The sequence below is a fragment of the Chinchilla lanigera genome, unplaced genomic scaffold (genome assembly GCF_000276665.1).
Source record: "Chinchilla lanigera isolate Chin_1 unplaced genomic scaffold, ChiLan1.0 scaffold00027, whole genome shotgun sequence".
Classification (NCBI taxonomy): domain Eukaryota; kingdom Metazoa; phylum Chordata; class Mammalia; order Rodentia; family Chinchillidae; genus Chinchilla; species Chinchilla lanigera.
The window spans coordinates 18,393,201-18,409,795 of NW_004955428.1; the positions used below are offsets into that span (position 1 = coordinate 18,393,201).

General features: G+C 35.1%; 1 protein-coding gene across 9 annotated transcripts in view; it reads right to left on the minus strand.

Moving 5' to 3' along the window:
• Positions 1–16,595, minus strand: part of Kiaa1109 (KIAA1109 ortholog) — a 199,439-nt gene that overhangs the window by 168,214 nt on the left and 14,630 nt on the right. For all 9 annotated transcript variants that reach the window (XM_013515292.1, XM_005386777.2, XM_013515295.1 and 6 more), the window contains 4 exons: positions 13,165–13,294; positions 8,889–9,005; positions 7,952–8,030; positions 6,126–6,190 (listed from right to left, as the gene is read on the minus strand). In XM_013515292.1, the coding sequence (XP_013370746.1) occupies positions 6,126–6,190; positions 7,952–8,030; positions 8,889–9,005; positions 13,165–13,261 (358 nt within the window). In that variant the 5' untranslated portion in view covers positions 13,262–13,294. The remainder of the gene's footprint in view (positions 1–6,125; positions 6,191–7,951; positions 8,031–8,888; positions 9,006–13,164; positions 13,295–16,595) is intronic.

Consider the following 16,595-nt stretch of genomic DNA (forward strand, 5'->3'; position numbering starts at 1 on the left):
CAATGTTGGTTCTTCCTATCCATGAGTAAGGGCTATTTTTCCATTTATTGAAATCCTCTTTGATCTCTTTTTTCAGAGTACTGTAGTTTTCATTGAATAGATCCTTTACTTCTTTTGTTAGATTGATTCCTAAATATTTCAATTTCTTGGATGCTATTGTGAAAGGTATGGTTTTCTTAATTTCTCTCTCAGTCTGTTTGTTGTTTGTGTATCAGAATGCTATTGATTTTTGGGTGTTGACTTTGTATCCAGCTACACTGCTGAATTTGTAGATTAATTCAAGGAGTCTTCTTGTGGAGTTTTTGGGGTCTTCCATGTAAAGTATCATGTCATCTGCAAATAGTGATAGTTTTACTTCTTCCTTTCCTATTCTTATTCCTTTTATTTCTCTCTCTCGTCTAATTGCTGTGGCTAGTGCTTCCAGAACTATGTTAAACAAGAGTGGGACAGCGGACATCCTTGTCTTGTTCCCAGTTTTAAAGTAAAACCTTTCAGTTTTTGTGCATTTAGTATGATGTTGGCTATTAGATTGTCATAAATGGTTTTGATGAGGTTGAAATAAAGACCATCTACTCCTATTTTCTGTATAGTTTTTATCATGAATGCATGTTGGACTTTGTCAAAAGCTTTTCTGCATCTATTGAGATGATCATGTGGTTTTTGTCTTTGGGTCTATTGATATGGTGTATAACAATTATAGATTTGTGAATATTGAACCATCCCTGTATTCCAGAAAAATCCCATTTGGTCATGGTGTATGACTTTCTTGATGCTTTGCTGCATTCTATTTGCTAGTATTTTATTGAGTATCTTTGCATGTATATTCATTAGGGAGGTTGGTCTGTGTTTCTCTTTCTTGGTTGGGCCTTTCTCTGGTTTTGGTATCAGTATAATACTTGCCTCCAGAAATAAGCTAAGGAGAATTGCTTCCTTTTGAATTTCATTGAAGAATTTGAGGAGTATTGGTATTAAATCTTTTCTGAATTTCTTGTACAATTCTGCTGTGAATCCTCAGGGCCTGGGCTTTTCTTTGTCAGTAAGTTTTTACTCACATTTTCAATCTCATTAATTGATACTGGGTTGTTCAGGATTTTTATATCTTCTTGAAGATCATTAAATTCTTGTGGCACTAGATTTCTCACTGACATTTCCTTCTCCAGGGAATTTTGAAAACAGTTTCTAGGCTTCATTCATTCTAATGACACTGGGTGTCAAAGTGAAAACTTTCTGTATAAGTTAAGAAATTACACTTAACTGGTTCTCTAGTTAAGTCTCTAATTAATATCTCTACAAGGATATTACTCTACCCTTGATTAGAGCATAAATTTTCCCACATTCCTTTCTAGCAAAGATGGTAGCATTCATGTACTAAGGCCCCCCAAAAAATCTTAATAAAATACCAAATAGACAAAAGCTGTAGACATAAAAAATCATGACTTAGAAGTTAAATTTATAAAGAAAATATAAATGTTATAGAATCACTCAGTCTCCTACCTAAACTACTCACTCAGATCACATTTTCCAAAGAGAAACAAAGAAAAAGACCGTTCTTTAATTATATAATTGGGAAATATGTTATTTGTAATTTTAAAAAAGCAAGTGTGCAAAAGTGCTGCCAAGGCTTCATAATACTTTGAATCAATACTTACTAAAGACAAAACAATCTACTGACCTTTTAAAAACTGTTGAGTGGTTATCATTTAAAAAGATTCAGATGTAACAAATTTTAAAAGTACTAGATCATATAAAGCTGAAATTTCTCATAAAATAACAAACTTTACCATCATCCTTTTACTTCTTACTCGAAGAATTCCTTCTGGATAAGAAAGGTGCATGACTATTCAGATTTAAGCACTATATTATCTCATGTTAAGAGGCAACATGTCTTGCTATTTATTTTCCAAAAGAATGGCTCACAATCAACTATTATAAAAATAAAGAGTTTTGAGAGTTTCCTAACCTTTACCCAATAGTTATTTATAGCTGATCAACAGCTTCTTAAACCTAGGAAAAATGTTGCAGTAAATTTTATGGTAAACAATTCAGATATGTTGTTTTTTGTTTGTTTGTTTGTTTTTAAGCCTATATGAACAACTAGCAAATATGAATGCATTCCTGGCTAAAATTATCCCAATGAAGCCATATGGCATGTACTTTGGGACTTGATCATCAATTTTTTTTTTTTTTTGTAATACAGCAACTGTTAAACTTCTTAATGAAAGTCTTTGCCCTGCCCACCCACAGCTCTTGTTCATCTCCTTGGAAGGCTATGTGGCTAGCTATTATATTCAGGCACATGCCCCACCCAGACTTCTAATACATTTTTCACCAAGAAATGTCAACATCTATTAGTACTGCTGTTGTGCTTTGTGTGTAGATGTCCCCCCAAAGCCTCATGCTGTCAAGGGAGAAAGGCTTTTGAGAGATGGTTGGATCTAGAGTTTGTGACTGATTCATGGTCCAGTACTGTAATTAAGGATATGAGTGCTACACTCACACTAGGGCAGGTAGCCTGCATACAATTTAAGGGAGGAAAGAAGTTTGTCCCTGCTCTCTTCCTTGTTGCTTTTGCCCGCCATGAACTACTCTCTGTGAAGGCACCTCCCTCGGAACAAGTTGATTATAGACTAAAACCTCTACAAAGTACAGGCTAAATACACCTTGCCCCCTTTAACTTTAGGTGTTAGGTATTTTGTCTCAGTGAGAGAAAAGTCACTAAGACAACTGCTTAATTAATTATCAAAGAACATGGACATGCCCTTAATCAGCAAGAAATAATATCTAGACTATAAGGTCACGGTGGTGAATGTAGTCCACTATTACATTATGTTACATATAATAATTATATAATATACTATTATTGTCCAGTTTTTGTTAAAAGTTTATTTGCAGCCTATTCATTCCTTTATGTACTTTTATTTTAAATTCTGTTCCAGACTTGTGAGTTTCTTCAGTGACTGTTGAGGCTGAGTATCATCCAACAGAAAGACAGGCTTGTAAAAACACCACATACGCCCTTATCCACTTAATTCACCAGCTTTGGTACCATGCAATTTCTGAATCTTCCCCAGAGTCAAAACGACCATGAAAGGGAAATGTTTTCAATTGATTCAGGACATCAAGGTAGCCACAATGACAATATAACCAAAGACTCTCAAAGAAAAAAACCTTCCAGAACTGCTTCAGTAAGTGGCAAGAACAATGCAATAAGTGTATTTGAAGAAAAGGAGAGTATCTGGAGAGAGGTTAAAGGCAATGTGTCTTTTATTGTAATTTTTTATTTAAACATACACTTTATTTTTCAACCATACTTCATATAAATAAAAAAGATTTAGTTTAAACTTTACTGTAATCTTGTTAACACAGCTTATGCTAATGAAACATGAAAAATGACTGAGCCAAAACAGTCAATCATCTAGTGGACAGTCTGCAAAATTAACAGAAGCCTGACATGTAGCAGGAAGTACACTCCAAAAGTAAATCTACCTCTAAAGAGTACACCACAAAGACTTTATAAACTAATTCAGAGGAAGAAATATTAGGCCTGCTCAAAGCTAAATTAAGGTGTCAAAAGTGGGAATGGACTCAAAAGGACTTGATTCTAAGGAATGAGTTTTACTCGTTCTATGCAGTAAATTTTGTGAAGTGTATTTACTTCAATGCTACCTTTACAGCTCACAGCCAAATAAAATACAAAAAGCTATCAAGAATATTTTCTCCTCAGAATTTAACACAGATAATAATGTAGAGAATGACTCAAAATTTAGGATTTATTCATATTTATGACAAGACAAAACTTAAAAGATTCCCAATACATTAACATATTGACCTATGTAAAGAACAGTGTTTTGTCCATCATTGTGAAGAGAAATTATTGATGGCTGAACAACTGACATTCTAAGAGCAGTACTTCTCCATTTGTTTTGCAGAGAAATGTTTTTTATTTCCCATGTGTTCCATTTCCATCTTAAATCCTTGATCTGACTTTACCCATTTTTTAAGACTCCTCTTTTACTACTTTCTTAAGGCACTGTTGCTATGGCACTTTTCTATAACCTTTTCATTCCTGTGTTCAGTAGCTTAAAATTTCAGTGATTGAGCATAACCCACCTGTTTGTATAAATTTTTGAAAATCCATTTGCACCCTGTAAGAATGGATTTAAAAGTACTGCTGAGCATGTGTGCTGAAAGTACACCAATTGCTCAATTATAAGGAAATGGCCCAATGAACACGGTTGTGGGAGGGGAAAGAGGAAACAAAGCTAGTCAGATGTGAATTGTATCTGTTGTAATAAACACATTAAAACAAAAAAAATTGATGCTCTAAAATGACGTACTTGAAAGGATTAACAACACATAGTCATTCTACATAACAGATGAAAGACCATTTCAAAGGCCCATTAACTTTATCATATAATAAAACTATCTCTGTTCAAATTTATCTAACAGACTCTATTAAAATGGCTTTTCCAGACATGAAGTGTGCCCATTATTCTAATTTCTAATCATTCTGATTCCATTAACTCTACACATGTCAAATAGTGACCCACTCATGCCAGCTTCACCAAGGGAAAGTACATCATATATGAGGGGATGAAATGAGGACTACAGGGGCAAGGAAATAAGAAAAAAAAGAATAAAGAATAAAACTAACATAGTAAACTCTAAAGTAACTTAGGCTGACTCAGGTAAGTTTAGAAACTTTTCAAAGTTTAAATCTATTTTCTTGTAGGAATAGTTATAAATAATGGTAAGATGCCTATGTGAGCACACATAAATAAACACACACACACGCGCAAGCTCAAGAAAATATCAAAATAACACTAATTGGAAAGCTTCAAAGTTATATAAAGAACCTACTCATCATTTCAGAATCCTGACATGGGAGCTAGGGAATAGCTCAGTTATTAGAGCACCTGTTTAGCACACAAGAGGCCCTAAATCCTTTGCCCCCCAAGACAAACAACAAAAAAATGTACTCAGGATCTCGACATGGAGTAACAGAAACACAGATAATCCTTCTAGTGAAAAAAAAGATGTAAGGGTCCATCCTCTTCTGACCCCTATACTTTCAGATCCTACCAACAATCTACAAAATAGTTGTCAAAACATAATCTGGAGATCTTTGGGGAAGCCCCAAGACCAGGTAAAAACTGTATACATGGTATTATCATATTAAGGTATTTCAATTTCTCACAGTAATTCTCCCATAAGCGGATAGTGTAGATTTTTCAAATGTGATAGGATATGGTACTTCATCAGATTTACAAAAGCATCAGTAAAACTTTAGTCATCTATTAAGCAAAAAAAATAGAGATTTTCAAACTATAAAACAAAGCTATTCATCTCATTATGTTCTTTTGCTTTAGATGACTTATTTGTCATAAACTACATTTGTAATATGTAACAGTTTATCAGTATTCTTAATGAAAAAAATTATGAGGCTTAATTTCTAATGCAGTAAATATAAACAGATAGAACCCCTACACATAAAAGCTCTTTGGAGTCTTCAGTTACTTAGATAAATATAAAGGGTTCCTGAGACGAAAAGTTTGAGAAGCAATATTCTGGAAAATAGACACAGCATCCACTTACTGTCCTTGAAGCCACTGGTACAGTTAACATAGAGTAGGGCAGTTAGAGGCGGGGCAGTAGCACAAAAGAAGATTAGGGAATAACCTCAGATGACAAGGCTCTGATAATAAAAAGCAAACCCAGGAGGCAGTCTGGGGCCAGTGCTGCCTCTTTTCTTCTCATGCTTACCACAACTCGATCAGTGAGAATTAGTAACAGTGTCAGACAGAAGTATAAATAAAACCATAAAAGCTACAGAAACAAGTGGCTTAGAAAGATGAGCATTCTAAACAGCCCACTTCAACTACAACACAGGGAGATGACAGAAAAGGCTAGAAATCACCCTGAGGATAACCCTGAATGAATAGCAGGCTAAAGTAACTGAACTATATCAAACAACAGGGAAGCTGAAAGATTTTCAACTAAGCATAGGTAAGACCAGAGTTCTGTAAATATCACAGTTTTTAAAGTATCTATAAGATGTGGAACATTTAAATATCCATAAATGAAAGTTCTGATTTAATTAAACACATGAAAAAATGGAAACTTACCATGTTGTTTCTGCTTTGGGTTATACATTTTCCACCACCGAAAAATGATAAATCCATCCTGAATTCTAAGAAAGGTAGATTACAAAAACGAGAATTTAAGTAACGAATTACTTAACTCATTCTTAGTTATTAGAAAAGATAGCAATTAATGAATAAGGAAAAGCAAAAAATTCTCAAAAGGACACTGGCCTGCATAACCATGCATCTCTTTGAGGGCCAAGAATTACAACACATATTTTTATAACTTTTATAATCTTTCAATTAAATGGAAAAGGTAATCTGTATAACTCTAAATTAGGTATTTTCAAGTGTTTTCATGAAAATTGTACATCATGACCATGTATAACACAGTGTTTTGAAATATTAGTTCTCATTAGGTGAAATGTAATGTGAAAGTACATGTAACAGAAAAATGAAATGCAAACAGACTTGTCTCATTTTTTTTTTATAACTGTACTGGAGAATTGAACTCATAGCCTTGCACTGAGTAGGTCCACTACCCTTTTCATTTTTTTTTTTTTTTTTTTGAGACAGTCTCACTAAGTTACCCAAGCTGGCCTTGAACTTGGGATTCTCCTGCTTCTGCCTGTCAAGTAGATGGCATTACAGGTAAGCATCACCATGAAAAGGTTACTTAAATTTTTAAAGTAACTTTTGTGATACATAGTAAGTACATCCATGATGGGGTATTCAGACATATAGATAGATAAATATCAATATCACATATTCACCCCTTTTACTTTTTTTTTTTTTTTTTGAGACAGATCTACTTAGTTGTTAAATTACCTAGGTTGGGCTCGAATGTTTTTCCCAGAGTGCTGGGATTCCAAATGTGTGCCACCAAACCTAGCTCTTTAGTTGTTGTTGTTTTTGGCATTGGGGATTAAACCAGGGCTTCATGCAATGCTAGACAAGAGCTCTACTACTGAGCCACACTAACAGCCGTACTTTTTTAATGTAAAAATCATATAAACTATAAGCCAAAGCTCAAAGGGGATGTTCATGTACTAAGGGAAAACTTTTAAAACATGCCTTCATTTCTCAAAGTGATCTATTACCTTATATTACATCAATGGGTTCACTCATCTCTTTTACAATTTATTTCTCATTTGGAAGTAATTTTAGACTGCCTCCTACAGTTTTAAATGAGTTATGAAATGTGCCAAATCCTAATGCTTTCAAATGATGCATATCTTGGATTTCCACCTAAGTTCAAATTTTAAGAAAACTACAAAAATAAAAGAGGCTTTTTTTCAAGACTTGTAGAAGCAGGAACTTCAAACATTATCATTTCCCATTAAATTTACATTTGTGTTTTCTTTTTAGAATAAAATCTCCAATAAGGAGCTAATAAATGAGAACTATCACTACCATTGAACTTTGTGTTTTATATTACAGCAATGACCACTAGGAATTCTGTAACAAAGAAATGGTCAGGTAATGCAATGGTTCACTTTTTCATTTAGAAATGAAATGAGAGTATTCATTTCTATAAACTATTATTTGAGAAAATTTTGCCAGTCTAAACTCTAGCTAAATTAATCCACTGATAAAAACATTTTAAAACATCAATTTACCAAGTATGATTTATTGAGAAAAAAAAATTTTTGAGACAGGGTCTCACTATATTGTCCAGGCTTGTCTTAAACTCCTGGACATTGCTACCCTCCTGCTTTAGCCTCCCAAGAAGCTGAGAGAACTGCACTTGGCTAGAAAAAAATGATTTTTCACTTATGGTTTATCTGAAGAGGCAAGCCACACTAAATAAAATAGAAACTTTTAACAATATTTAATGCTTAAGTTCTTTTTTATTTTTATTTCATTACCTAATAGACATGTCTTCTGTAATGTAATAGATTTCACGAACCATGACTTTTCCAGAAAGAACAGAGAATGAGAAGGAACCTATTGTAGGAGGAAAAAAAAACATAATGTAACTCTGTTGATACATAGTAGAGCATTTAATGCTTAAAATAATCTTAGCATTCAAATTAATAATTAAACAATCTCTTCCCACTACCTACCATCCACACTTACAAATCTTCCATCATTCTCTAATGTAACAAAAAAACCTGCCATATATATCATCACTGTGGATATTAGTTTAGGTAGCTCTTAACTATTAAACAATCTCAAACTATTGACCAACTCACCATTTTTCTCCATTAAGGTGGATGACTGAAAGAACCAGTCATTGCCCTTTATTAACAGAAAAATACTTCTGGTTCAGAGAAGTTTACTTATGTCCATTAGAGGTATTAAAATGTAAGGAAATTTAGAATAGTTCTATCCAGGATACTCTTCTCATTTTCTAACTGGTTTAGGGCTTCCCAAAACCCAAACTTCCCCATGATAAGTAGTCAAAAATTAATAAAGCAAGCTACAAAATGGAGTATCAAGATTATCTTACCTATATATTACTGTATGAGTCATTTTTAAAAAAAAGCAAAACTACAGAACATTAAATTTTTTCTTTGGATGGCAGTCTCTCAAGAAAATCTCCACTTACATATTTTATACATGAAAATTCTTTTAATAAATACCTCTTATAAGCAAAAACAAAACATCAAAATACTACCATAGAGACACTCAGAAATACGAATGGGGTGAAAGATACTTCTGCTCATGGAATGCTGCACTTAAGATTGTTTTAATCTTCATAAAACAAAGGTAAATTTTGTTACTATCTCCTGATAAAATATAGATCTATAATATACATGTTAAGATTTATGGAAGAAAAAATTCAGTGTTACTGAAACTTACCAATATGGATATAGCCATGCTTATATAATCTGTTAAGAACCAGTGTTAAAATAAGGCCAACATTTCGAGAATTATAATATGTGAGATAAATAATCCATCCACAGGACAAAATAGTAGCTGTTGAGAGAAAGAAAAATCATAAATGATATGATTTACTTCCATGTGGCAATCAGTCTGACTACAATTTAATACTAAAGGTTGATTCAATCTTATTCAACTTTCCTTTTTCACAGTTTTATACTGTGTTACTTACTCAACATATTTATTTAATGATGTTCTGTAAGAGAAAGCCCATACAGTATCTGGAAAAATACCCACCTTTATTGGGCCAAAAACACATACATAAGCTCATTCCTAAGCTACTTCCCAAAACAGGCTACTGCCATTTAAAGGAAAAATAACACAAGATTTTTTTAAATCAGAGAAGGTAATTGTTTTTAAAATCAGCAATGTCTGTATTTAAAAAAGTACATGAAAACAAGTGGAAATTTTAGTCTAAAGGAACATTCAATATGCCACCTCAGACAGGCATGATGTCTCACACCTGTAATCCCAGTATTTGCGAGGCTGAGGCAGGAGGACAGCCATGAGTTCAATGCCAGCCTGGGCTATACAGTGAGATCCTGTCTCAAAACTCAAAATAAATAAACAAACAAATAAATAAATGAAATTTTAAAAAAATATGCCAACTTACACTAATTTTTTTGCTATAATTGATACGACAACCTACTTTTCTTGAATGTCATTAAATACGCTATAGAAAATGATATTCTAAACTTCACTAGTTTTTTCACAAACAGTTTATATTTACCTATAAAATTTATATTCCCCCCAAAAGCCTAATTCATGACTATATAAAAGGCAAAACACAAGAAAAGCATTGTTTTGATAATAAATTTTCCTTTATCTGTCCTTTTTAAAAGTATACACAAAACTATTTTATAAATTAGGAAAAAGTGACTCATAGCAATATTATATAACAGCAATATAACATTAACATTTTAAAAAATTACTTAATATAAAACACACAGAGTCATAATAAAATGTAGGCCTTTCTCAAAGTAGCTTAGGATGATGGTGACAACTTTGTACTAATAGCAAGTTCTGTAACTTGCACACAACAATTATTTCCACAAGCCTGGTACGGTAGTCTGTGCCTAATACCCCAGCACTCTGGGAGGCTGTAACAGCAGGATTGCCAAGTTCAACTTAGTAACTTCGACCTTGTCTCTCTTTTTCTCCCTCCCTCTGTCTCTCTTTCTTCTCTCTCTCTCTTTCTCTCTCACTCTCTCTCTCTCTCTCTCTCTCTCTCTCTCTCACACACACACACACACACACACACACACACACAAATTGAAGGGCTGGGGATACAGTTCATTACAAAAGTCCTGGGTTTAACCTCCAGGACTACAAAAATTCTCTTGAAAAATTATCCTGATGCTATCTATCCATTGGGTTTTAGGTTTAAGGATACACTGTACAAATTTTTATTATAAATCACTGTTTTGATTAGTTTTTATGGGCGCTTCAGAAAAAAAGCACTTCCTGAAAAAGTGTATTTTTCATTGTAGACTTTACATTGCATCATGACCTCCACCCTTGCCCCTTTCAAGACATAGGGACACTAGTAAAACACAAGGTTCAAAGAAAAACCACTCAAATGTTTTTCTGCTTGCTATTATTGTTTTCTGTTGTTGTTGTTTCTTAAAGAAAGGAACTTCACAGAACAAAGTCAGAAATTTCTTACTTGTGGTAAGAAAGGGAACAAATGTGAAATAAGAAAGAATTCCGCTTTGATATTCATATTCCTTTACTGAATTTCATTAATAATTTACAATAGTTCAATTTCATAATGTAGAAAATATGGAACATGAAGTTCAAATGGTAGCCCAACCCCTCATTTTACCTGTACTCTTAATCCTTCCTGACATGCTGTGGCATCATAAAAGAAACAAAAGCATGCACTCAGAAAAAAAATAGCTGTTTCATCCAATTTATTTAATGCCCAGCATGTTGGAAGGAAGGGAGTAAAACCTACCTGCTCTGAGCACTAAACCATTGCAAAATGCCTGCAGTATTTTGCATGCAGAGTTAAACAAAAATCATCACTTTTTCTTTTCTTACCTTCCCTATTTTTCTGTTTCCAGTTCTTATGACAAAATTCAAATCATATACTATCTTTTATGAAAACTCCCCGAGCAATAACAGTCAATGGTAATTTCTTCTTTTCCTGGTATTATTTTTGTATTTCTTCCTCCAATTCCTTCATATCCATTCATCCATATCCCCTCCCTCCTCTGCTTCTCCTTTCCTCTTCTGCCACTTAATTATATACTGCTTTGAACTACAGTATTTGTATTTTGTTTGCTTGGTTGGTTTTTGAGACAGCATCTCCTTCTGAGGTCCAGGCTGGTACTGAATTCACTATGTAGCCTAGGCTAGACTTGAATCTGAGATCCTCCTGCCTCAGCTTTCAAAGTGCTAGTATTATAGGCATACACTATCAGGCCTAGCTTGAACTATTTGTGGAAAACTTCCATAACATACAAAAATTATAAATAGCAAAGCCCACTATATACAAGGAGTGATAATGTAGATTGAAAGATTGATTATGAATATATATTCTATTTTACTGTGAAAATATTATTTACCATGAAGACTTGTACTTTAATAATAAAACAAACAAAAGTGGGGGTAGGAGTAGGGAAGGTGACAGGAAAAATAAACTAAGAGCAATGTCTTTTTACTCCTCCCATCTCCCCTAAGTCAGATAAGGAGGCAGCCTGGGGAAAAGTAAAGAACGGTCCAGCGCGGTTTCCAGAGTAAATATTCAAGATACAAAGATGGATTACTTGCTCCCTGCCTCGTAGGCCCCCAGAGGGAGGGTCCCCGGCGCATGGGGAGCCACGGGCAGGGAGCGCCGGTCTTCCGACCAGCAGCTCACTCCCTGCCTCGTAGGCCACCGGAGGGAGGGCCTCTGGGGCACGGGGAGCCACTGGTGGGGAGCGCCTGTCTTCCGGCTGGCTCACTTCCTGCCTTGTAGGCCCCCAGAGGGAGGGCCCCCGGCGCATGGGGAGCCATGCAGCCGAGAGTGCTGTGGCGCGCCGGCCTTCAGGCGGGCCGCCGCTGCTCAATTGAGAACTATCATGACACAGAGAAACAATGACACAATTGGCCCACCACGCAGAGCTGCAGATGCCCACCCACGGACATGTGTGAATCATTCAAACATGGAAAAACCCCTGGGAATACATGCTATACAACGGGCCACTCTTGCTCCTGCCATTGAGAACCAGAAAGGTCTAGAGTCAGCAGAGGAGCAGCTGCTGAACAAGGACTCGGAGAACATGAGAATGCAGACTAAGCCCGAGGGGTCAGAGGTCCTGTGGACTGGGGTCATGAGAGCCGCTCGGAAGCTGTAAACCAGGACAACCTTGCACAATACACGCGGAGACTCCCTGGAAGCCATTCTTCCCCTGACAGTACAGGCTGTGGTGGAGCCCTGGAGAAGTCTGCAACAGAATTCCTGCTGCCTGTGCTGACAGTTGGGGAGAGGACACTAACTGGTTGTGGGGTCCCAATGTGATGGGAGGCTGGAGAGAAAACGCTACAAAAAATGGCTTTGGCCCCAGACGGCTCACTTGATTTTGACAACCCTTAGGCTGTAACTACTTCTTAGATCCTTCTTGTGTATCTCTGTCTTCCTGAGAAACCACTTCTAAGATACCAACATGTATTACAGCAGTCATTGATATTTTCCTACTAATCTATCCACAACTCTGTAATGTTTGTGTTGTTCCTATTCTATTTCATAAATGGATGCATGTTTATCATTATGTGTTTCCTACAACAACCACTGAGAATAGTTAATGATTATTCAATAGGTCACTCATGTATAGTTCTATTTATTTTCTTTCGAAGATACCTAAGTAGAGTACAACAACTATTGATAATCTCCTACCTCTTTCGTCTGTAACTCACTATTATTTGTCTATTTGTTTTCCTGAGAAACTATCTTGTAGATAACAATACGTAAAACAATAACAATGATAATTTCCTACCACTTTGTCTGTAATTTGGTAAGCCCGGCCATTATTGTTACCCTTCTCTTACTCTTTAAAATAAAATTTAAAAAAACCAAAGATGGATTAAAATCTCTCTTAAAAATAAATAAATGTCATTGTATTCCAAGTTCAGCTAACTTCTGCCTAAAATCTGGCAATAATCACAACAGAGGTAAAGCACAATAAAGTAGAAGAAAATATATTCTACTTACCAACAAGAAGCCAAACAACATTGGAATTGTGTTCTGTCAGAAAATCTTCTAATTGAGTTATACTAGGGACAATACTTTCATTCTTCCTTTGATCCATTACTGAGGTCTTCCTACAAGAGCATCTAAAGGCCTGAGAGAGGTCAAAGGTTAAATTTTGAGTCATACGTTTATAAAATTCAAGAGAAATCATGTAAAGGGAATGGAAGTGAACCTAGTATTAAATCAAATTTTGCTTCTTTCAACGATGAGAATGCAAAAATACAACATACAACAAAATGCCCATATTTGTATTTAAAATGTAAGCATAGTATTTATAATGTCTTAATTTCACCATTCTAAATGTAAGGCTAAGGGTTAGTTACTAAAAGAGGAGCATGATTATTTTTAAATCTAATAAATACACATCCTAACAATAAGGAATATTTATTATGTATATTATATAAACTTATCCAGTTTTGTCCTAAAAACTGCCACTTAATATATTTTATACTTCAAATTAGATAAATCTCTATTAATGTCCATCACTTCTGTGTTCTCCCCATTTTTCCATGGGGAAATAATCTGCCTAGTTTAGATTCATTCTAGGTAGTTTGAACAATAAGCAGATCTCCTGGTAACACATGTTCAAGGTAAAGTATTCTATCAAAATGTGACCAGACATGGGACAAATGTGTGTATACCCAAACATACACACACAAACACACACACACAAGTATAAACATCTAGATGTACAAAGAATGAATAAAAAAGTAAGCAGGGCATGGTGGTACATACTAGTATCCCAGTCTAGGCAACGTATAGATTCAAGACCCTACTTCAAACCAAAAATTTTAAAAAAGACTGGGGATGCAGCTCAGTGCAAAGACCTTGGGTTCAATGCCTAGTACTCCTCCCCATAAAAAGTAAGAAATAAAATTTGAGAGGGATGTCTTGTTTTTATTTTTTATTTTGTAAAAAATGATGTAAAAAATAAGAAAAATATTCCTCTGATAATACAGTAATGTGATTAAGCCTACCTTCCTATAACCAAATTATCTTGCAATAAACCAGAAAAAGTGAAAAAAGCTACACTTAATCATAAGGAAAAGTTACCCAGTTAATAATCCTTTAATACTAAGGAATTTTTTTACAAGGAAAAAAAACCCAGAAAAACTGTAAATTTTTTCTGGATGTAGGAAGATTGTATGAGGACAACTTTCTCACTGGAATTCACTACCAGTAACTGAAAAATACTTTCTGTTGATTTATCACAGCTATTATTTTCATAGATCATAAAACAAGTCTAAATACTTGATAAAACAATCCCAGACACAGTATAAAACAGACTATATTATCCCATATCTCTGCATTACTAAGATCTTAGCATCTTACTAAGATCTTTACAGAGGCAAATTAAACATCTCTTCAAAAATTAAGGAAGACCTGGCAAGCGCAAGGTCGTGAGTTCGGTTCCCGGTACCGGAGAAAAATAAAAACAAAAAAAAAAAACAAAGAAAAAAAAAAAATTAAGGAAGACTTCAATAACTATTAATAGCAATATGAAAATCAAAAGAGGTAAAGAAAATTAAGACTATGTTTTGATTTTCTAATAATCCTTCCTTCCTATTGCTTATAAACAGTAAAATACGTTCTCATTCTACTAACAGCAAATTAAAATCTGAGGACTCTTTTTATACCATGAGCTTTCTCTTTCATCTTTTTCTTTTTTAAAACTAAAATAAAATTTAAAAGATACTTTTGCAAAAATTTATACTCTAAAAATAAATATTCACATTTTATGATGGCTTATAGACTAAAAAATAACATCTGTACCTATTTCATACTTACTTTTACCATTTTAAAGATGTCTAGCCAGCACACTACTGAGTATGAAAAGACAGCCTACTGACTCCTATGGGATAAGTGAGGGGAATCTCCACCTTAGAAAGAGAGTATGTTTCTAACAAAATCCAGCAAGTGGTGATCTGTCCACCAAAAAAACCCTGAGTCCTCATCCAAAATCACCACCATCCAGCACTCTAACATCTTACAACCACAAAGAGCATTAAAAGAGGGTGTTCAGGCTGTGAGGACAGCAAAGGCAAAAAAGTAGTTTTAACTGTCATTTTTCCAAATACCAGATTAATGCAAAACCTTTAAGGAAAATCAACAGGAAAAGACTCAATACTTAAAAGAATGCACTTTGACCAAATACAGAACTACTGTAAAGGCTAAGACTTAATAAAAGGCTCTATGCTTTTGAGAACAACTGGGATAAGGGAAAGGAGAAAAGAAGGGAGGGAAAAAATACACACACACACACACACACACACACACACACATAGCTAAGATACTTGTAAAAGGATTGGTTAATGCTTAATTTTTTGATCAATTTTGAATGCTTCTATCTGATAATCTGAACAACTACTCTGAAGATAACAATATGCAATATAACAACCATTGTTTATTTCCTATCATCTTGTTTTGAAATTATGTATCATTTTTAATGATACATAATTTTTAAAAAATTTTTAAATTTTTTACTCTTTATTTAAAATAAAAAATGTAAAATAAAATAAAATAAAATAAAGCCTCTAAAGTAAGAAGAGGCTATTCTGGTACACAGGAACAGAGGCAAGGCTACAGAGTATCCAGAAGAAGCTCCAGCTACATGCTCAGCAACCATTAGTGGTACACCAGCAACTGGATACTGGTACAGGACTGGATACTGATGTAAGAACCTACTGCATTAATCATCGTGGAGCAAATAATGCCACAATGAACAGAAAAACATGGTTGTTTCCTCTTCCTCTACTCTTCCGAACAGTTCAGTCTACAAGCTGTAAGTAAAGCAGAGTAAGCAGGCATGGGCATGGTGGGCAGAAAGAGACAGGAGTCTCAGTGGCCCAGAGTGCAATGTTAGAGCCTGATAAGGGTCAATGAAGTACCCACTTGTGTGGAGAGGCTATGGAGCAGAGGCAGCACTGCAAAGTGTCAAAGCCAGAGTGAGATGAAGAGGGTACGCTTGCAAACCTGGCCAGGTGCTGGGCACTGGAGCCTGGGTGGAAGAAGAAGGGCATCCACATTCCAGGGAAAGAGTGGCAAAGAGAAGCAGCCCAGCTCAAGTTTTCAGAGCATGAGCATCAGCACAGCAAAGGTGCCTATTCAGGATGTCAGAGCCCAGGAGAATGGCATCAAGCTTGAGGCTTAAGTAGGGCTTCCATGCAGGAGAGCAATCTGAGTAGTATGTGTGGGAGCAGGAGAGGACATAGGATGAAAAGGGCATGTAACCAGGAGGTGACCTCTGCAAAGTGGGTCAGAAGAGGGATCAATGAGGTGAATATATTAAGGATATTGAGAGCCAAGTTTCTCAGTGCTGTAGGATACACAAAGGAAGAATGTTAGAATGAATTCAGATGATGGATAAGAACAAGAGGTGTGGTTTTCAACAG